At 40.1% G+C, this 22,644-nt stretch overlaps 1 protein-coding gene across 4 annotated transcripts in view; it reads right to left on the bottom strand.

The window, feature by feature from the left end:
- Window positions 1–22,644, bottom strand: part of STX18 (syntaxin 18) — a 67,786-nt gene that overhangs the window by 44,516 nt on the left and 626 nt on the right. Inside the window, exons 2-3 of one of the 4 annotated variants that reach the window (XM_084857134.1) lie at window positions 13,871–13,913; window positions 7,122–7,199 (exon numbers count right to left, since the gene is read on the bottom strand). The exons of 1 other annotated variant lie outside the window; for it this stretch is intronic. In XM_084857134.1, the coding sequence (XP_084713260.1) occupies window positions 7,122–7,172 (51 nt within the window). In that variant the 5' untranslated portion in view covers window positions 7,173–7,199; window positions 13,871–13,913. Of the gene's footprint in view, window positions 1–7,121; window positions 7,257–13,870; window positions 13,914–22,644 lie in introns of those variants that run through there. 2 more of the 4 variants (XM_084857133.1, XM_084857135.1) reach the window with 2 other exon arrangements.

Consider the following 22,644-nt stretch of genomic DNA (forward strand, 5'->3'; position numbering starts at 1 on the left):
GGGCAGAGACACCTTCTGAGCATGTAGCATTTGCATGGGATTGGAGGGGCTGCCACGGGGAGGAGGGAGCAGGAAAATCTGGTCTGCCAGCTGAGTTGAATGCTCCTGAATCTGTATCCAACCCTATTGCTGGGATCCAAAGTCCCCACTGCATGAGTACAAGAGATTTCTGGTCATGCAGTGGAGGAATCATCCATTTTTCTCCCCCTGAGAACTGGTTCAGGAAGGTCTGAGGAATCTCCAGGCAGCTTTTCGGAAGCTTGGTGGGGTAATGGTGGTGCACACTGGGGATGTGGGGGAGAATAACTGACTTTTGTTTGTGCAGGAAGGTTGTTGAATCCAAGCCTCTGTGGTCAACTTTATAATGGAGACATTTTCACATCTTCAAACAAGCTGCATTTCTACAAGGCCACTGAGCATGGATTCTATGTAAATCATATTGAAATAGGACCCTGCAGAAAAAAAAATGCTTGGTGGCTTGCCCCAAGTCCTTATGTAAAAAAGGCAGACCAAATACATTCTTACTTTATACATAAATTTATAGAGATGAATACTTATCACCCCATGAAATTCAATACATTGAGGTACCACAAACTAAGTGCTAATTTCAAGATTAATTACTGCAAAAACTAATACAGCATTGTATTTTAGAACTGATGAATGTTTCAAGTAACGTAACTTTTAAAAATATAATTTAACAGATTAAGGCTGCAATCCTATCCCCACTTACCTGGGAGTAAGTTCCACTCAACACAGTGGGGCTTACCTCTGAGTAAACATGCATAGGATTGCTCTAGTTATTTATTTATTTACAACATTTATATACTGCTCCACATCTAAACATATTCTGGAGTGGTGAACAGTAAAAGATATAAAGAATAGAACACCATATTAAAAGTTTTTAAATCACAATACCAAAAAAAAGCATGGCTGGTAATTGAGGAAGGCCTATTGAAATAAAGATGTCTTCAGCAGGTGCCAAAAACACCATAATGGGTGGGTTCACACATAATCCTAAGCCATCCCTGCGAATAAGCTACGCAGCGTGTACCCATGGTACATCCAACACACAATTGGGTTGGCTGTGGGTTGTTCTCCTCCTTCCTTCCCCCTTGGTCCTCCAGCCGGCTCCAGCACATATCCCAGGGAACTTTGTAGCAAAACCCATCTGCTCGCTACCACGTTTCGTTCCCCGGCTTTTTCTTTGGGTCCTCAACAATGTGCAGTTGTGGTCACGCTGATTGCTACTGCTTTTTGTTCCCCAGCATTCTTTACAGATTTTTTCCCATGCGTCAAAAATGCGCAATCGAGGGTCGTATTTGGTTTGGTTTTTTAAATTGTCAGTCTTTCGGAAGTGTGAACTTATGGCTGTCCACTATGTGTAGTCGTGCCTAGTTAATTTCCTTGTCTGTTTCAGTAGTCAAAGGGAGGGGCAAAGGGGAGTAGGCAATATATAAGGAAATTGACAAGATGAGGTTGCATAGGCTAATTTGTGCACAGTTGTGAAAGAGCAGGGGAGAAATTATAGTAAGAGACCAAGTAGTGCAATTCAGAAGCCCCAAAAATGGGTGGGGGAAGGAATAGGTACACCAAAAGGTGGGGGGACAATATCTCCCCCTTGCAGATGTAATCCTCTCACTTTTAAGTGTTGGACTGATATTTCTCAGTATCCCACACCTTTTCAACACTGCCTCAAGTCTCCAGCTACTCCAGAAAGGGAAGATATTAACTCCCTTCCCCCCTTTTTGCAGCTCCATTTCAGAGCACTTATTGATGCGGTCGCTGCAGTTTGCTGACAGTTTAAAAAATCCCCACATAAATGTTTGCAAATTTAATGGCTGGTAAGTAAATGGGGATAAAATTTGCACAAATTTAATGGCTGGGAAATGCATGGAGTGAAATTTGTGCACCTGTATGAACTGCTCCATTAGTGCAGGTGCACAAATTTCCCCTCTATTTACTTAGCAGCCATTAAATTTGCACAAATTTCACTTCCATTAAGTTCCCAGCCATTAAATTTGTGTACATTTCCCTTCCATTTCCTTGCCAGTCCCCCCAAATGTGCAAATTTTCCAAACTTTTTTTAAAAAAAACCCAAACCCTTAAAAGGTGGTAGAATGGGACGGAGCAAATGGGGCGCCAGCACCAGCAGTACTTACATGCACACGCACCCCCCCAATCAGATCCCATTCACTCTGTCCCACACAGCTGCCTTCTCATGGCTTTTTTTTTAGAACTGTCAGGCAACTGCAGTAACCGCAGCAGTAAGTGTTCTGAAAAGAAGCTACGAAAAGGGTATGTGTGTTAATATCTCCTCTTTCTGGAGTAGCTGGAGAGTTGGGGAAGTGATGAAAACATGATGGGCACTGAGAAGTATCAGTCCAACACTTAAAAGCGAGAGGATCACATTGCCAATGGGGAGATATTGTCCCCCCCCCCTTTGGTGCACATACTTTTGGCTCCCCCCCCCCCGCTTTTTCAGTGCTTCTGAATTGTGATACTGGGTACTTCCTTCCCCTTAGTATTATTTCTCCCCAGGTCCTTCACAACTGTGTGTAAATTCTCCTATGCAATCTCATATTGTCAATTTCTTTGTATGTTACCTCCTCCCCTTTCCTGCTCCTTTGACACCTGAAACAGGCAAGGAAACTGACCAGGCAAGACAACACACATGGAGCAGCTGCTAAGAGCACACTTGCACACCTGTGGAAGACCGACAACAACAACAACCCCAGTCGCACATTTCTGAGGCACCAAATAATATTTTTTTAAAATGCTGGGGAATGTGTGACAGTCTTTCTAAAGTTCTGTTTCAGCACTTTGGAACGGCTGTCAGTGGCGAGATCACGAAAAGCGAGCAGCATGGGCTTTTTTGCTGCTCTTGCCAAGTGGGTCTGTAGGTGATCGCTGCAACCCATGATAAAATTGCTCACTCAGGTTCAGATGACACAACAACCCATCATGGCCAAAAATAACCCTACAACGAGCCATGGGTTACCAAAAAATAAGCCACCCTGTGGAAAGTGCTCCAGATTCAGATGACACAACAGCCAACCATAACTAGCTGCCTATGATGAGTTGCTGTGTCATGTGAACCCAGTCAATATTGGTGCCTGCCTGACCTCTAGAGGGAGGGAGTTCCACAGAAAAGGAACCATCACGCTGAAGGCTCTACTCCAGGTGGACTCCAGCCCGGCCATAGGTTTATGCAGAATGGGTTCATTATCCACACAATATTTATGCATACAGTGAAGAGGAAGATTTTTTTAAAAAAATTAGGCTGAACTGAAAAACAAGAAGGACCCATCAATATATCAGTGTTATTTGTTAAACTACCAAACAGAAGATCCCTTGTGCAAGCCAGCCTCACTTACATTTCTTCCAGCGTGCACATTTTCCGCTTCACCATCGAACGCAACATCTGATTTTAATAAGATTTCCCAATATTTTTTTCTTGTTTTATTGCCTAACTCTAACCAAAACTTTAATATTTATATTTTCACACAACTATCCAAAACCTCACTGTATGCAATACAAAAGCCACAACAGTTGTAGGAATGTTTCGGCTAGGAAACAAATACAAATTGGTCAAAATATATGTTTATTGAAATTGACCTTTATTTCTGCTGATTAAAAACACCCAGTTCACAACAATTCTCAGTAAATGCATTAAGCTTTATTTGTGCTTTTATCTACTTTTTCTTCTATTTTCCCTTTTTGCTCTCAATCATACATCACTTTCCCTTTGTCCCTTTCCATTTGTTCTCAATAAATAAGATCTTTATCAAGTTAGCAAAGATGAGGGCAACTAATGGAGCTTTCCTCTGTCATCTCCTTTGCAGAGCCCACATTCATTTTTACAAGTTACTTCTGCACACATACATGTCTCATTAAGGAAGAGATCAACACTACACAGAAAACTAGAGAGCTCATCCTCAAACAAATGTGCTCTTGAGAAAAATCAGGATTTATAAAACTATCATGAGCAGCCTGATCTTATGAATACTTACTTGGAAATAAGTTCCCTCCAAGTTTCCACTCCCAAGCATAGGATTGGAGGCTGATAGCCCAATACTATAGAGTTTTAGGTATATTGCCACGCCTAAACGAATTTATCAGGCCGCAAGAGTACCTTTTCTGAGATTATGAAAAATCTTAAACTGAGTTCTACAAAAGAGCAACATTTCTGCAGTATAAACTGAATAAAGTCTTTACAAAATTAACTTCATACAGGGTAGGCATATTGTTTTCCAGCACTTGATAATCTGAATACGTTACTCCAGATTCAAAATTTGGTCAAAGTGCCAAAATTATAAAGATGTGCGTATCTTCCTATAACAAAACACTGTAATATAATCTGTACATAAAATATAGATACGTGGGTGGGCATTTACATCATATATTGACACACCCCTTCTCTCGCACATACACACCACACACACAAGGCACACTATACACAGACAACTGGGATGTGCAACAAAATGTTGCAGTGTCGGGCTAATCTCTGCTCAGTATTCCAGCCAATGAGCTATGCCTTCTTCCAGGATACCCCATTCCATTTCCCCTCCTTTCCAGTTTTCCATTCCACCACCCCATCCAAACAGTCAGTCAGAATTCCATGCCCACTGAGCATGCTAAGTCTTCATTGGCCTGTTTTTGTTTTTCCCTCCCATCCTTTGGATTCCCCCCCGCCAAAAAAAGGTATTTTGTACTTCTGCACACCTTGGGGTTCTCCCAAGCCTCCTGATACCTCCATCTTTTGCAAGAGTGGTGCCACTTTTGTTATATAAGGATCCACACTTGGGGAATGAGATCAATATTAGGAATGCACAGCATTCCTTGAAAAAGAGTCAATATTTAATATGGCATCCTATTATTTCTTATTTGCAATTTTAGCTACTATCTAAGACTTTTGTCTGGATAGCTTCCAATTTCAAGTTACTTCCACTTTATTCAAAATCTTGTTTCCAGCCTAGCTTTTTATAAATAAGCCATGCTTCAGAACAGCTCTTTTTCTTCGAATACAATGGAGCTGGCAACTTCTGAGATAATACCAATAATTTTGTTTTACACAGTGCAATACCATGTAACACAGGGAAACGCTTTAAAATAAGGAATACTCCTAAAAATAAGGCCCACCTTGCAACTCTACCCTCAGCAAAAAGCCAGTTGGTGTAGTGGTTAGAGTGTTGGACTGGGACTTGGGAAGCTGGGTGACTTTGGGCTGGGTGACTTTGGGCCAATCACTAAAGCCTAACCTATCTCATAGGAAAAAATTGAGATGAGGAAGATCGTGTACACTGTCTTGGGCTCCTTGGAGGAAAAGCAGGATATAAATGTAACAAAACAAACAAAGCAGAAAGTAAATGGGAATGGTTTAATTGACCATGGAAAATAGGTCTTACTGATAGCACCAGGGAATAAAGAAATCATAAGATTTCTATGTGGAAAACACACACACACTCTGTTCAGCACAAGCCACTTCCAGCAACAATCTACGAATGTGGCATTCGTAGATTATTTCCTTGACGTCCAAACTTGAGCACTTTGGGCTGTCTGTGGATTTAAAAAAAAACCCAAGTTAATCCAAGAACAAAGCATGAGTTAACTTGAGGTTGTTTAACCCACGAGTGTGGTTAATTAACCCACAAATCCCTGCTGAAAGCTGCCGTTATGTCCAAATAGGGCCATAGTGGCATGTACCTGCCTTCCTGTACAGTACATGAACAACGCTATTACCTGGTAATTGTAAATGAAGAACACTGATATTTCAGTGTCTTTAGAGAAGCACAATTATGAGTAATTTCCCTTCTGTTCAATAAGAAGCAAGGTAGAGACACAAACATATTTTCAAGAAAGTCACAAGAAATGTGTTGTTTATCAGTAATTATGTATTTATCTATATTTTAAATGAGATGCCAACATTACTCAGCATTAAGTACGACTGCCTGCCAGATCTGTAAGTATAGGAATGCCCAACTAAAGTCTTGGTGCAGTAACAGACACTCATTTTCCTCCCGTTCTTGCCTTAAACTATGAATCCCACTTATATACATATTTAATGTTTACTTTATGTAATTTTATTTAGGAGTATAATTTTTAAATTTTTATGATGCCTTCAGGTCACAACCCAACTATGTATATGCATTTAAAAGGAGGAAATTTCAAGTAATAGCTTCTTTTAGGAGGTGGCTGTCAATCTTGTTATGAACAAACATGGTATTTTTGGAAAGCAAGCTAGAGATTTATATTCACCCGTAACCATAGAAATTAATCTTGAGCTTAGACAAAATAGCAGAAAATACCATTTATTTAATGAAAATCAGAGTACTGTTACTGCAAATGAAGCTCCTTTTATTGAACAGCGTCTTCTTGTATGCAGCCACAGGATTTTAGTTGATGGGCCACTTCTTACAACTTAATTATACCCACTTAGCCAATCTCTTCTCTTTTTTTAAGGCAAGGTTTCTGTAAAGTATAATTTTATTAAAAAGGGTGCCAATTGGAAAGGCACAGATCATGCACTGGAAATAAATGCCATACTGCTTAGAACATTCCTTAATGGTCTCAAGTATCAAGAAGAAGAAAAAAAGGTCAGTGAAGCAACCTCAACTGGAGGAAATCCTTAAATTAAGTGAAATTTACTTCAGAGTAAACTTAGGATTGCACTGTAAAAATGTGAAACACTGAAGGGAGAGATTTACTAGTCTCTGAAGTCTACGCCAAAGAGTTAAGAGCAACAGGCAGGTGTCAAACGGGGACATTAAATAACATTCACTTCTCAGGTGCAATTTGGAGGCATCAACTTTCTATCTTCTGTATTGTTGAGGACAGAGATCCCAACTATATAAAGTGGCTACAACCGACAGCATATATGTAACACTGAAATACAGTTCAATGTGTTGTTGTTGTACACTTGACTACATATATGCGTATACCACAAGGTCCCTCAAAGTCCTAATCCACCCTTCCTTTCTCACATAGAAGGCAATGGGAGCCATTCCTTTTTATGAAATAAGGAAGACTGATGTGGAGGCAAAATATGTCTCAGTTCTCCTGACACTATATACCCAGTCAGTTCAATTATATATCTTGTCCTGTAAATGATATAATATACTCACAACGGGCTTTGAGGCCACCTCTTCAAGTTTTGAAGCAAGAGCCATCTGCATCCCCAATACACCAAATCCAAGTCAGCACTGAAACAGTAGAATGAACAACTTGCTGACAAAAGAGGCTGTTTTATACTGGCATACTCAATTCAGTTCAGTTTGACTGTAGCAAATGATGGCTGTATCAAATGATGGCTTTTCAAATGATGAAACCAAAGTTTAGAACCAAACCCGAGTTTGAGGTTCCAAACTATGAGGCAAGCAGTTTAGAGCTGCTTTTCTAGTTTGTTTTGCCAATCAGATCAGCAGTTCCATCTTTAGGTACATTGGCCTTTGGAAAGGACAATGACTGGAACTATGGTTTGTCATCATAGTTCATGACAGACTATGGTTTGTCATCAATTGAAACATCATACCAAACCACAGTTAAGCTTGCTTAGCCATGCTTTGGTACAATGTCTGAACTGAGAACTGTAGCACATAGTACCTGGCTTGGCTTGCAGCTTTAAGTGTGAAGTCACAGGTCTGCCTGCATTGTCTGCAACTCTATCTATGTTGCTGGTGGAGCTTAGGGTCTGTTTATTTCCATGACAGAACACAAGACGGTTGGTAGATGTGATCTCCCATCCAGGCACTGACCAAACCCAGCTTCAACAAGGTGGCTGCATCTTGTGGTTGGGAGCAGAATTTTCAACCCTGAAGGTTATCTGATGAGTTATCTATCCCTCCTATACTAATAGGATTGCTATATGAAATATTTATAAAACTTTTTAAAATAAACCTCAACTACATCATACTCCATGTGCTCATCAACAATTCTACAATCAGTTGTCAAGCAATATTTCATCTCCCCCACTTCCATTAAAAAAAAGTTTAACCTACTATGTTATCAGGGGCCCAACCTATGCCTATTGAAATAAATGGGAAATGGAAACTACCGAACACCTGAACTAACTGGGGTCCATTCCTTCCCCATTATTTTAGCCAGCTTCTCAAATTAGGGTAGAGAAAATAATGTAGCATTTTGCTTGTATAACAACTTCCTTTTTGTTGTTATACCATTTCAAAGGCACTGGAATATATTTTTTTCTGTACAAAAATAAATTAAAATTCTGTACATTCCTGTGTGTACATTCCCCACCCCCAACCATTACAAAGCACTGCAGGGGCCCAGGAGTAAATGTGGCTTTAAGCAGTTAATTCTGCTCCAAGTTGGCTTTATCTTGACCCAAGAGCTAACACTCTCATAGTACAGATAGTGCAACCTTGCAACACTGATTTCTTATTTGTAATAAATAGTGTGTGGGGGGGGATCTATTGGACCCCTTCCATTATTTACTATGAGCCCAATATTTCACTGATGCATTTTAGGTTTCTGTTTTTTTATTTCTCTTCTGTTTTCTCTTCCAGGGCTTCCTAATAATCCAATGAAGATTGCCTAATTCGTGGGTTGTATCTTTCCCCAGTCACATGCCACGTGTTTGTTTGCCCCTAACAAAATAAAAATAAAGTTTACATTGTGGGGGTCCATTGCGGGGTTGTGTTAGACTACATTTTTAGAATGTGATAATAAAATCTATTTTTTAATGTTAACCTGAAGTCATTTGAAATGAAATCATATCTTTATTTCTAGTCAGAACTTTAAAGGAACTGGTTAGATTCCAATAGCAGATTGAATACTGACAAAATAAATGGTAGAGGGTGGCTAAATAATGGAAACAGTGGCTTTTAGCAGTGTTTTAAATAATACACTACTCCAGAGGCATCCCCAAAACTACCTGAATTTGAACCCTCTCTTACAGTGTCATCACAGGATAGAACTTATTTCAATGACCACTTATGCCTTTGTGTCTTTAAATACCATCATCAGAGCCACAGCAGAAAAGCATGGGACTGTCTAGCCCATACAGTATCTAGTGTATGAAGTTAGGAATTAATATCTCATTGGTGGGCTAATTTTTTGAAGTGCAAATAAGAGAATATGCCTGTGTTGCTGCATTGGTTGTCTTTGTCACCAAACAGTGAAGTCTGAAGGGTGGAATCAGATTTTGTTGCTGTATTTATAGCTTCTTTACTATAGCTGTGCCCTTGTGTTCAAAACTTCTACTGAATTAAATGGAAGAAATAGCTGAAATTGTACTCTGCCTGCCTGAAGCTAAGGGCCAGTCTTACCTTGGGCACATGCTACAAACCCACACACTTTACCATTGAAAAGCCCCTAAAGCCCACTTACTACAAAAAGAAAAATGAAGAACAAGGTTTGGCAAGAACGTGGGGTAATATCCAGTGGGGCACTTGTGCTCTACCGATTCTGTTGTGCAAGTGGCCCCCACCACCTGCACAATGGAGATTTAGCACTTCCTAGAGGAATCCCTGAAATGAGTGGAAACTCACATTTCTGGACCAGGGCAGGTCAGCACAGCTCACATAAGGGAATTCTGCCGACCTGTCCCAATCCAGAAAGGTGAGTCTCCACTCATTTTGGGGGTTCCTCTAGGACATGTTAAATCTCTTTTCCATAAGCGGTGGGTTCTGCTTGCAGAACGGTATTAACAGGAGCCACCAATTGTGGAAGGGGATCAGCAGAGCAGAAGGGGATCAGCAGGGGTACAAGCACCCCGATACTACCCCAAAGGATCCAGCATCATTTTAGGTACACCATACAAGATCCCACACAAAGCCAGCACACACCCAAGCTGGAAGTGGGACCCTAATGAGTGACTGTAAAAGATACTTTGTTGTTTATAATAAGGTACATTTGGAAATTATTGTTAATAATTCTTTCAAAAAGTAATTCACTATACAATGCACATCATATACCACAGTAATAGCAAATAACCCTCGAAAACCATGAAGAATTGAAAAATAAAAACACTGGCTGCTCATAAAAGATGTGAAAGTTAAAAAAGAGAGAGAGAGAGAGCTAAACTCATTAAATCTTACTCTGAACTTCTTCTCTCACTAACTTGTTTTTTAAATATGTGATCATGCACAAGTCCAGCAATTCCTATGCACTGGGCTCATGAGTAAAGGCTTCTAAAATCTGATAACTAAGTAGTAAAATGAATCTTTTAAGAGCTACCAAACTGAACAAAATAAAATAAAATTAGATATAAATTCCTGTTTTAGACTGTGGTCAACTGAGGTCTAGACAAAACCCCATGCGCATTCACTGCTTAGTCTCCAGTCTGCTCCAAGTTTGAAAAGGTAATTTAACTCAGTCTGTAATTACTGGATTAGACACAGATGGGCTCTATACATTTTAGGGGGAGAAGCACTGTTTGCATTCATTTTATGATTGCCTGTAAGGTCAAACTTTTCAAAATGTACTTTCATCTGTTAAATGGTTTCTTAAATTCCCCAGGGTAGATCTTCAATAACTGATGTTTTAAGCAATTTGAGCCTATCAGATCCTGTCTTTGAATGTAATAAGTTGCCCATTTTCTAGTATTATATACGTACATGTAGGTTAATTGCTACATATCACATATTTTCAAAATTGCTTTAAAAAAAACCAACCTGAAATTTCCAGTGAACATATATACATACTGGGCCATGCAATGTCTTGCTTTTATTTTAGCATGTGGACCATCTATCTAATAATACATAGATGCAACCACACACATTTTCTCAGTTATTTATAACAATTAATAACCTACAACAGCAATCACTAAGACAACCCAATTTCAATGCATGTAGATTCTGGAATATAGAAATGCCAACTGCAGCCCAACAAAAAGAGGTACTGTGTAATAAAAACAGCAGATACTTTGCTTTTTATAATCACCATCCAAACCAGTTTTAAAGAAAACTGAACTAGTGATGTAGTGGCTAGTGGTGAACTTGAACCAGGGACTCAGGAGACCTAGATCCAAAACCCTGCATGGCCATGAAGCTCAGTGCATGATGCTGGGCTGATCACCTTCTCTCGGCCTGCCCATCTTTCCTCATAAGGTTGTTGTAAAGATAAAATGGGATAACCCTGTTCCCCCATATATGCAGCCAGTCCTCATTCTATGAAGCTTTCTCAAAAGACACATCTTTATGTTTAGAATGCTGATGCTTAATAATTCTCACTGAAATGTAGGGTGGCCAGATGCAAAAGAGGACAGAGCTACATCTGCTGAAACTCCCCTTTAGAATACAAATACTAAACGGTGCAGAAGCCCAGTTCTCTTATGCATCTGGCAACCGCTAAAAGGTTATAAGCCTGTCCGAGTTGTATCACTTCAGACTGCAGGTGACATACTCCCTTATGCAAAAACAATTCCTACACACAGAAGACATCTCAGGCAGAAGGCTAGGCTTGGCGCCTTCCCCACATCATCATCTAGCTTTCTATAGGTCGGGATTTGTTTTGTATGGAGGAGCATTCAATAGAGTCCCAACCTGCATTCTGAAGCGGCACTCTTAAACACAGACTTTGCAAGTGTACTTCAAATAAAACAAAGTCAACTTGCAGCATTCACTCTGCTCCAGACGCAGTACTGGCAAATCAACAAAAAGGAGAAACATAAAGCAATACATGAACAAGCTAAGACCGTTCATGCATCTCCTTAGGACAGAAATTTAATATCTGCAGTTTTCCTGCATTCCTCCACTTGTACTGAAAATACTTGCCCACAATTCACAAGTATCAGGTTTTCAGATTCAGATAAAATGGTGTGTAATGTTCTTCACAATTTATCCTTGGAACACAGAGTTTTAAGAAGGGTGTGCTTACATTCTATAATAATTACATCAAACCCAATGTCAAGATCATATGAACCCACAGACCACTCCCAAAGGCTACTGCAATTTTCCAGGCCAGGTATAATATCTTAAGCTATCTTATCAACCATAATTGTACCACAGCAGGGCATAATGGGTTTAAACGTCCAAATATCAGAATAAATAAGAAACACACAAAAGATTCATTTTATTCAAATTATTGACAATGCGTATGTGGCTGTCTGTGCTCAACTTCACAGCAATTGAAATGTGAGGGGAAATGCCCAAATAGGAAATGGATGTTAAAAACATCACATTTGGCCTTTGAATACAGTCTTCTTAATGTACTGTAGAGAATATATGGTGAATACAGGTAGCCATTTACCAAGCGGTAACTTAGGATGGCATGCATGTAGACAGAATAAGCCGGTTGCCTGTAATGTCTAGCCAGCTGTTGGAGATAATTTTATCACACATCTGTATCCAATCAGAAATCTGGGGCTGCAGGGGTGTAGCAAACTTCTCATCACTTTGCAGGATGATACAAATGACCAGCTTACTAAATGCTAAAAAAAAAAAACCCAACACACTGAGCCAGTTCACGTGATCGAACAGCGGTGCATGCTGGTGGCCATTTTGAATATTCATCGGCCACCTGTAGCTTCTTGTGTCATGTGAATCCGGGCAGTGGGGGCTGTGTAAGGGTTAAACAACCCTCACATAACCCAACAACACACCATGGGTTATGCAAGGGTCATTTAACCCTCATACAACCCCCACCACCTGGGTTCATATTACATGACAGGCCGTGACCAGGCATTGAATATTCAAATCCTGCCAGCACATGCTGGCATGCACCTCAGCCGAAGGTGGCTTAAATAAGCCACAGTAGGCTGCTTTGATTGTGTGAACTGGGTCACTGTGGTAAGTTACTACTTGATAGATGGTTGTCTATAATTATCCTTAGTCACCATATTTAAGAGTGAAAGATTGTGGAACTAACTCTATTAATCCACAGGGGCTTCAGACGTGTGTTTTACATGGCAAATCCTTTTGAAACTGAGAGTTTTAAGGGTTTCAAAAGGAATTTATGGTATGGCATGAAGAGGGTTAGCTGGTGAAAGAAAAAGAAGTCAAGAATACCACTGGCAAGCTCCATGTGTGACTCTAAGAAGCTCTTGGGATTCCGTCTTAGATCGTCAAGCAAATATTTATAGCCTGGCAATTCTAAATCCACTAATCATGTATATTAGTGGAGAAATAAGATAGTACTACCTTGAAACACATGATGAGGGTAGGTAGGATTTGAGGGAGGGCTTGTAGTTATCTGAGCTCTCAATGGAAGATGAAAGGAGTTCAGAGGAGAATCATCTGATTACTAGTCACTTGATTTACAAATACTACCCATCCTTCACTCCAGGAAAAAAATGAATAACTATTTTTCAATATCTCCTCATAAATTTGTGCAAAAGATGCCACATTAACAAGATAAAACTGAAAAGCAGTTTGATGTTAAAGATGTTGACACTAGTTGTTCCACAATAACCCCTGTGATCAATCACGGCATTTTCTAGTGTGTTTCTCATGATTAAAAAAGCAGCGCTATATTGAACTACAATTCAGTCTAAAAAACCTAATGATTTTCTGTTATGAGTTATCTCCAATCAACATTTATCTAAATGGACCTGCTCCCACATACATATCAATTACACAAACAAGAATTTAACATGCACAGCAAAAGCCAGAATTTCAATGGTACCTGTTATAAAATTCTATCTCATGAACTCTGCTCTTACATTAATTCAACAAATGTCTTATTAACAGCTTAGTATCCAAAAGGGCCCAACTGGAGTAAGAGAGGGTCTAAAGTAAAAGGGATTGAACATTAATAAAAAATCATGTAGCAGTCTTTTTTTTTTTAATCTTGGCAACAAGGTTTTGAAAGAAGACTATCCCAAGAACACGCACATCTGTTTAATATTACAAGCCAACTGTCAACATCCTTACTGAAGTTTTAATTTAATATTTTTCCTTTCTTGATGTTTTACCTTTAATCAATGCCTTGTGAGAGTATCAGCTTTCTATACGAAACTGTTAAATATAAAGAAATGTTATTGCAGCATGTTTATAAAATCATAGTTCGAGAACTTTGTATTTTTCTAAAGCCTGACCACAACTTAATTATCTGCAGGACATTCCAAGCTTGCAAATGTAAGCTCCAGTTCCCAAGCAATTTTGAATATCTACTGTACAGGACATTGGGCTTTCCAAATACCACACCATGGTTCGGTTTCCAAAAGTCAGCATTAGGGCTTTTAGGCATGGCTTTTATTTTAATTAAATATTCGTTTCGGCGCTAATCATTAAATTGTTTTCATGCTTCTCTTTCAAGTTAACTTTGCTGTCCTCAGTTGTGTGTTATTACCACAGAAGTGAGGGAGCTATTATGAAGAAGGGAACCACATAATTTCATGTCCAGTGTAAAGAGAGTAGTTAGAGCATGCCCATATTTGGTCCCCTCCCCATCCCATTCAAGATGTACCTAATTGAAAAACAAAAACTCTAATGAAATTCCCAGGAAAAAAATATTAACTAACAGTTAAAAGTGAAAGAATCTAGCACTTACTTTGTCTCCACCAGTCCCCTCAATCTTAACTCACAATAAAATTAACTTATAAGACAACTCCATGGAAATTTCATGCTAATCCTTTCTATATATAAAAACAACCCAGTCATATGACTGCTTTGAAATAATTATGTAATTCGCCTGCAGAAACAAAATTAACACAATGGGACTAGTTATGCTACATTAATGAGCAGACTAGTTACTGCAGGACCCACATTACAAAATAGATATGCAGCCCCAGATACCAGACATACTTCATTGACCGCTGGCTTCCATCCTAGTATAATTCTGCCTCTTACTCAAATTGGTGGTTTGCCATGCGTCAGCACAGAAATTTGCACAGAAGTTGGCATCTAACAATAAATTCATAATTCATTTACCTGAAGTTACTAACCCTCATGTTAGAAAGCATACAGCCAGTGCCTGTAAAAGGCTTCAGTGCTCTGCCCATCTTCCATGGCCTCTACTTCCCTGAATCATACAGGCCAGCCAGCCATCACTCAGTTATACCTCCCCTGCTGCTGTATCATTTTTCTTGCAAAAAGTGAGATTAACAGAAACCCAAGTTGTACAAACATTCAAAGAACAAATTTAGAATAAAGCAAGAAACTGGGAACAAAGTATGAAGAACTGCATATATTGTATTTTCTTGCATAATTGACTGTGGGTGCCAAACCAGTTTGAGTTTTCTTATACCAGAATTTGTTTTTCCTTGGAACAGAATTTTCTACATTTCATTGCAAAAATACTCATACTTTCTGAACAGAGTTACACTTATTAAATGCCTCTGATTTGATGGCTTTCATATCTAAGTGTTCTTTAAAAAAAAAAAAAAAAGCAACCATATGCATGGGAAAAGGGATGTTTATGAGCTGTAGCAGTTGAACAGAATTAAACATAGTTTCTATTTGTAGTGTAGATAGGTCACTTTTACAATAATTCACTTTGAGTATAAATAAGTAAACAAAGAAATACAATTCTGTCTACAGAACTGTCACTTGAGGCACAGGTGAACTCAGTGGCACGGAGCACTTTTTATCAGCTTAGGCTGGTATACCAACTACGCCCTTATCTGGACAGAGATAGCCTAGCTACAGTTATCCATGCTCTGATAACTTCTCGTCTGGATTACTGCAATGCGTTATACGTGGGGCTGCCTTTGAAAACAGTCCGGAAACTTCAGCTGGTCCAAAATAGGGCAGCAAGATTGTTAACAGGGACTGGCCTGCGAGCTCATATTACGCCAGTACTTTTCCAGCTGCACTGGCTGCCAGTCCATTTCCGGGCCCGATTCAAAGTGCTGGTGTTAACATTCAAAGCCCTTAACGGCTTGGGGCCAGGTTACCTGAAGGATCGCCTCCTCCCATATGTGCCTGCCCGGACCTTAAGGTCATCATCAGAGGCCCTTCTCCGTGAGCCCCTGCCAAAGGAAGTGAGGCGGGTGGCTACTAGGAGGAGGGCTTTTTCTGTTGTGGCACCCCGGCTCTGGAATGAGCTCCCTAGTGAGGTTCGCCTGGCACCTACATTGTACTCCTTTCGGCGCCAGGTGAAGACCTTTTTATTTTCCCAGGCATTTTAGCTTTCTAAATTTTTATCTTTGCTGTTTTAAATCTGTATTTTAAACTCCTGCACTGCTGCTAGGTTTTATTGTGGTTGTATTGTTATATTGTGGTTTTAATGTTCTATATATTTTAAATTGTTTTATTGTGTGTTGTTTCGTTTTAGCTTTTGTGAACCGCCCAGAGAGCTTCGGCTATTGGGCGGTATAGAAATGAAATAAATAAATAAATAAATAAATACATTGCACATACTTTCAAAAGAAGAGGTATAGGAAATTCTTATCCTTATGGTATCACTGTTTGACATTTTAACCTGTGGGAAATATCATTTTAATGCCACTTCAGAGAGATAAGTCATAGTTATAATAACCCTGCTCATCCAAACCTCACCTTTAATATATCCAAGCTAGTAAAGAAAAACTACAGGACAGAACTTTGCATTTCCAGTTCATGTCCTGCACACACATCGCTGTTACTTTGGCTGACTTCAAAAGCAGTCCCCAAGGGACTATTAACTGGTCTGGAACTTAATCTACTATTAAATCAGGCATGCTCTTTTACTTTTTTATTAGTTTCTGACATAAATATAACTTTTCATATGGTTTCTGGGCCATTTACCTTCAATAAAGAAAAAGACCTTCACAATTTTTATTTTAATGATTATATTAGAAAGAATCTATTACTCTTCCGTTTAATGGTGTGATATGGGAAATGTTCCAATAAATAATAGATGTGTGCAAACACTATATAAACTACACCAATAACAATGTTGTTTAAAATTATTTAAATTGTTATATGAAGAAGAATGTGAGAATAACTTATGATCTCAGCTATGAGCCCAATGTATAAAAACTAGCTTTTCATTAAAATAATGAACTGAAAGATGAGGCCATTTAAATTTCCCAGACTGAGAATGGGTATTAATTTCTCTAACAAATACAGATGATTCACACAAAATGCACTATTTTGTAGTGCTCATACACAAATTAAAATAGACTTTGTACACTTAACGCAAAACATGTTGCATTATCTCAGTTCCTCTGCTCTGCAAGTTAAGATCATCAAAATAATACCTGACTATAGCTGATAAGAGTTCTAGTTTACGCTGACAACAATTTAGTTTCTCTACAATTGATCCAGTTCCCACATTCATTTTGACATGGAAAACTGTCTCCCTGACAAGATATATATCAGATGTCATTACATAAAAGTAAAATAGTCACTAAGGAGATAAAAGTATGTTGTGATAACTTTGCTACATCAAAAATGGACATGGAATCCGGCCTTGCTGATCTTGCAGTGAAAGCTATCATCTTATTGGCAGTTCTGTTAGTCTTACCGGTGCAAATTTTACAAAACCGTTGTAACTCTGAATTGGGCATAGGGAAAAGGCAGGGTTCTGAATTTCATGGTGAGCAAAAAAACCCAAAACAAAATTGTGACCATGAGTTCACATTTGATACTTGATGCAAGGAAGAAAGAAATACAAACAGTATATCATGTGAACTAATTATCAGGAACAGGTTATTGCACAGAGAGTGTTTGAAATCTAACATAATTTGTTAGAAACCTAACACACATAAATACTTACCTGGGAATGCATCCCATTGAACTCAGTGAGACTTACTTCTGAGTAGACATGTATACGATTGTACTACTAGGCTGCAATCCTATACACATTTATTTCTCTATAGCAGGGGTGAGGAACCTCTCATGGAAGTTCACCAGCTGGTCTGCAGAGATCCTCAAGGCAGGCTTTCTCTAGTGCAAGGACATAAACCCCCACTGTTCAGGGATAAGAGTGTGGTTTCCCAGCAGTAGAGAAAGGAAGAGGGATTGTTCTTTTCTCCATGCAGAGAAAGGCATGGAGTGATTGCTCCATGCCTTTGTCTGCACAGAGAAACTCCCCTATAAAGTCAGGGGGCAAGCTGGGGGCGGGGGGTGTTTCCACACCCTGATGTCATCTGGGTCCTCAGGAATGAGCCAGAAAGCAAACCAGTTCCCAAGGGATAAACATTTCCCTACCGTGATGTATAGGATTATGCTGTTATTTTTCAGTGTCTGAAGACTCTACCTGCCCTATTTCATCTCAAGATTGTGATCATGCAGACACCATGACTTCAACACCAAGTAAGGGTGCAATCCTATACATGTTTAGGGGCATGCTGGGAGTTGTAGGCCTTTTCTCTGTATAAGCATGCATAGGATTGCACCCTAAGTATTTTTTTTCCCTCCCTCATACCTGCTTTTTGTAGCATCTTGCCTGATGAAGAGATTTGGAGATCTTGAAAGCTTGCACAGTTTTTGTAATTTTTTCATTAGCCTAATAAATGTATTAAACTAATACGGATTTTGGCATTTCTCTTATGGGCAACATGGCTACCTTTGCTATTTGTGTGACTTGGAGAATACTGAATTTACCTGTTCAACAGCAGGACCCTACATGGGAAGAAGAGGATTTCATACCACCTGAAGCTGGGACTATATTCTTTGAGAGTTCTTCCCTTCCAACTAGAAGGCAATGCTACCCAATTTGGCTTCTATTGCATTTTTTGACCTAGTACAGAATCTAACATAATCTCTAGCTTTGTTAAGATAAAGATTGCCTAGTTTCTCTCTGTTTTTCATTGATAAAGGAACCTGTGTGTTTCACCCAAGATGGAAACATTTCTCAGTAACACAGGAATTTTATAGTTTTAAAAACCAACAGCCCTAGGGGAAGCTCCAAATAAAGCAGTCACATCACCTGCTAGAGCCTTATTTGAATGTCTGCAGACTCTTCTTCCCCATTCCATCTCAAGACTGATCATGCAGTCACCATGACTTCAGCATGAAGTCAGCTTTTTTTCCCCTCCCCCACTTTCCTGAAAATGAGATCTGGAGATCTCAAAAACGTGCACATTTTTGTGGTCTTTTGATTGGCTGAGGGCGCAATCCTATGCGGATTGACAGTCGCCTCCAAGCCCAGGGGCAACCGCCTATCCAGTGCAGGGTGGGAAGAGTGGTGAGGAGGGGATCTCTTCCCTGCTCCCACCGCCCTGCTGTCGCAGCTAGATAGCCGATTTCAGCTGTCTAGCCGCGGGACCTTGGAGTGCGGGGAGAGGCGGCCAGACAACACATAGGATGTGTCATACCAGCACTTCCGACCTCCCCACCCCAGCCTGCCCCTGGGAATGCCCTGTTTCCCCTGCTCCATGCTGTTCTTCTGAGCGCGGAGTGCGGGGCCAATCCGCACTGCCTATGACATGGTGCTGGAGGGAGTGGAGGTCAGTTCTCCGAGAACCAACCTATCCTATGACCACCTAGCCGCCGACTAGCGGCCATAGGATTGCACCCTTAGTAAAGGTATTACACTAATTTGGATTCTGGATTTTTTCTTATGGCCAACATGGCTACCTTTCCTTTCTATAGCTAGCCAACTATGCACACATCTCTAATATTAAAATACAGAACACTTTTAAAAGCCTTGGGCAGAGCAATCCTATGGTCCCTAGGACATAGGATTTTTCAGATTCCCCCTCCCAAAGATGTTGACACTCCTATGACTTTGGGAGGAGGGCTCTAAGATCCAATCCCTCCCCCTGCGGCTGCTTCAGAAAGAACTGCAGTACCTCCTTTCTGAGGCTGCAAAGGTGACCTCAGATGACCTGACAGAGGTCAAAAAGGGGCATTCCAGTGAGTGAGGAGGAAAGCAGAGGCCAGGATCCACTCTATCCTGTGCCCTCTCCAGCCCCAGCCTTGTTCCCGGCAGTGCAACTGCTCTAGACAGGCTTAGAGGCTCATCCGGGGGAGGGGATGCAAAGGACGACAGAGAGGTGAAAATTGCTTCTGTTGCTCTTCCCGCCCTAGTGGCAACAGCATGGCAGGGCACAGGATACTCAGAGGCCTCCGAACTTGAAGGTTTCCATCTAGTTGTTAGCAATCCCATAGGATTTTGCCCTAAATCTAGGTTTAAATTTACAAGTTAAACTGCCTTGTAATAGGAGCAATGGTCCATATATAACCACAAAGCTAGATTAAAATTTGAGAGAATTCTCTGCCTATATAATGAAGCTGAATTTGTAGCTGCAGTACGCACTTCCGTTATAATTTTATTGCAAAGCCAAGTCTCACTTTGATAGCAAATGACACAACTATTTCCCTTTAAGCAGAAATAACTACCACACATGAAGTGGTTTATTGCTTGTTTATAAGGTTGTACTTTATCAGGTTATACAATTCAAGTATTTTACAAAATCATCATAGAACTCAGAACACATGAAGCTGCTCCAATGGTGTATCTAGCCAAGTATGATCTACTCCAATTGGGCAGCAGCTCTCTGAAGTTTCAGGCAGGGGTCTTTCCCAGCCTTGCTATAAGAGACCTTTCAACTGGAGATGCCAGGGATTTAACCTATGTCTTTCTGCAACTAAAACAGGCTGTTTATTACTGAGCTATGGCCCTTCAGGAAACACTGAACTTATTTGCAACCCTCCACACCCAAAGAAAGCATTCATTGGCATTCTAAATACTGGGCTAATAATGAGTTGACTTTCTTTTCAGAGATAATTTGTGCAATTTCCAGTGTGAGAGTAGGAGCTCATTCACATTACCAGCTTTTCTAGGGTTATTACAGGGGCAATTAATTTGAGGGTTGGTATGAAGAACCACATCTTAGCTCTGTGTAGCTACATATTTTGGTGTTTTGCATCTACTACTAGAAGAAGAAACAGAAGTGTAAACATTGGCACACATGAATATGCCACATAACAGTTAAGTAACATTGGAGTTGGGGTGGAGGGCTGTTGGCAGAGGTTGTAAAGACAGAAAGAAAGTAGAATGAATCTTTCCCATTAGACAAAGTTATTAGAAACAATGGGCAAGTACTACAAAGAAGCAGCTCTAGTGATTCATGATACAAGCCATAATAAAAAAAAAATGTCATTGAAAACTCAATGCTGGTCCTAATATAAGCATTACAGCTCAGTTGTACATTGTTTTGTATTTGTCTTGACCCTTTGCTCTAGTGCACAATACAAGTTGATACTGTCCCTTTTGTTGGGACAGAAACGGCTATTAGCACTTCTGCATAGGCACCAAGTAAAAACAGCCCCTTACCCTTAAACAGCAAAAGAGGCAATAAGAGACTACAGAGGAAGTGGAAACAGTCTAGCACCAGAATCAGCTGTTCCAACCTTCCCAATAACCTTGCTACTGCTGCATGGGAAAATTCTAACTTTTACAAGGCTGAAAGGAAGAAAATACCCTAAGGTAGCCAACTCTGTTCCACACAATACAAATTTCCCACTGAATTACAAATATCCACAATAAAATGCGGCCAAGTTCAGGATCCAAATATGCAGCCTGATCCCATTCAAGATAGACCTCTATTTTGGGCATATGGGTTCAGACTCTGTCTAGATACATTTAGAGCAGTTTAACTAAGGTTGCAATGCTGTGGTCACTAGGAGGGTATCCCAGGGGTCATAGGATTTTTTGGATCTCCCAGTCCAAGGCCAGAGAGAAAGATCTGCCCTTGGAGAGAGAGACCTGATCTCATAATCATCCTGCCTGCGTGAGGCTGCAGTGGTTCTCTGAAATCAGAAGTCTGATGGCACAAAAAAGAGGTATTCCAGGAGCACTCCCCTGGGTATCCTGGGAGAGGCTGTGGATCTTCAGGACATGCCCTACAAAAGCTGGTGGAAGGGAAAGAGTTTAAAGAAAGAAAAAAATGGAATAGGAAGAAAAACAGATAAATGCCACTCCTTCCGTTCTGTCCTGGTGCCACGAGCCCAGCAGGACTTTGGATTTCTCGGAGCCTCCAACATCAAGAGCTCTTCATCCCCAATGGTAGGATTGCTCTGTAAAGCTGTAATCCTAAACATAGTTACTACAGAGTAGTAATCCCACTGAACTCAGAGGAATTATTTTCTCCAACAGACCTTTACAACTTGGCAACATCTGTGCATAGGACTTAATTTGTGCCAGATCTTACCTGAGCTTAACTTCAACACCTCCTTTTAATGCCCATGGTCATGTGAATATAAAATGACACTTTAAGCATGTACAGAGCACCCTTTCTTCACAAGTAAATAAAGACATTCATGCCAACACCTGAGATAGGAGGAAAGGCTTTTGAAGTCTGACAGCATGAAAACCTGCCAGGAAGTCCTGAGTCCCAGCACATCTGTTTAGAACTCAAGCACTACCTCTACAATCAATGAACTCAACATTCTTCATCATATATCTCATCTTTCTAGTTACAATTTTCTAAAAACTTGTGATTATGGGATTTTGTAACAACTGAGCATTTTGCTGAATCTGAACATTTTAGGGGCTAAAGAGACATCTTGATTCTAACCCTCTCAAGGATTTCAACAGAATGGATTTCAATAGGATTTGTTGCAAAGTATGTCTGCCTATGATCACAGATTTGCAGCCCAATCCTATCTCCTCAGAAATGTCATGAGAAAATAAAAGCCCTGCACTGCCAAACTGAAGGTCTATCTAACTCAGTATTCTGTTTCTAACAGTGACCAACCACGTCCTTTTGGTAATATGACAAGTACCACATAAGGCAACAGCTTCCACTGCTGTATGTCCCCCAATTGTAATATTCAGTGCATGCTGCCTCTGAACATGGACCTACCATTAAGT

This window comes from Heloderma suspectum, chromosome 5 (genome assembly GCF_057233095.1).
Source record: "Heloderma suspectum isolate Gila_16-S chromosome 5, 16-S_ref, whole genome shotgun sequence".
NCBI lineage: Eukaryota > Metazoa > Chordata > Lepidosauria > Squamata > Helodermatidae > Heloderma > Heloderma suspectum.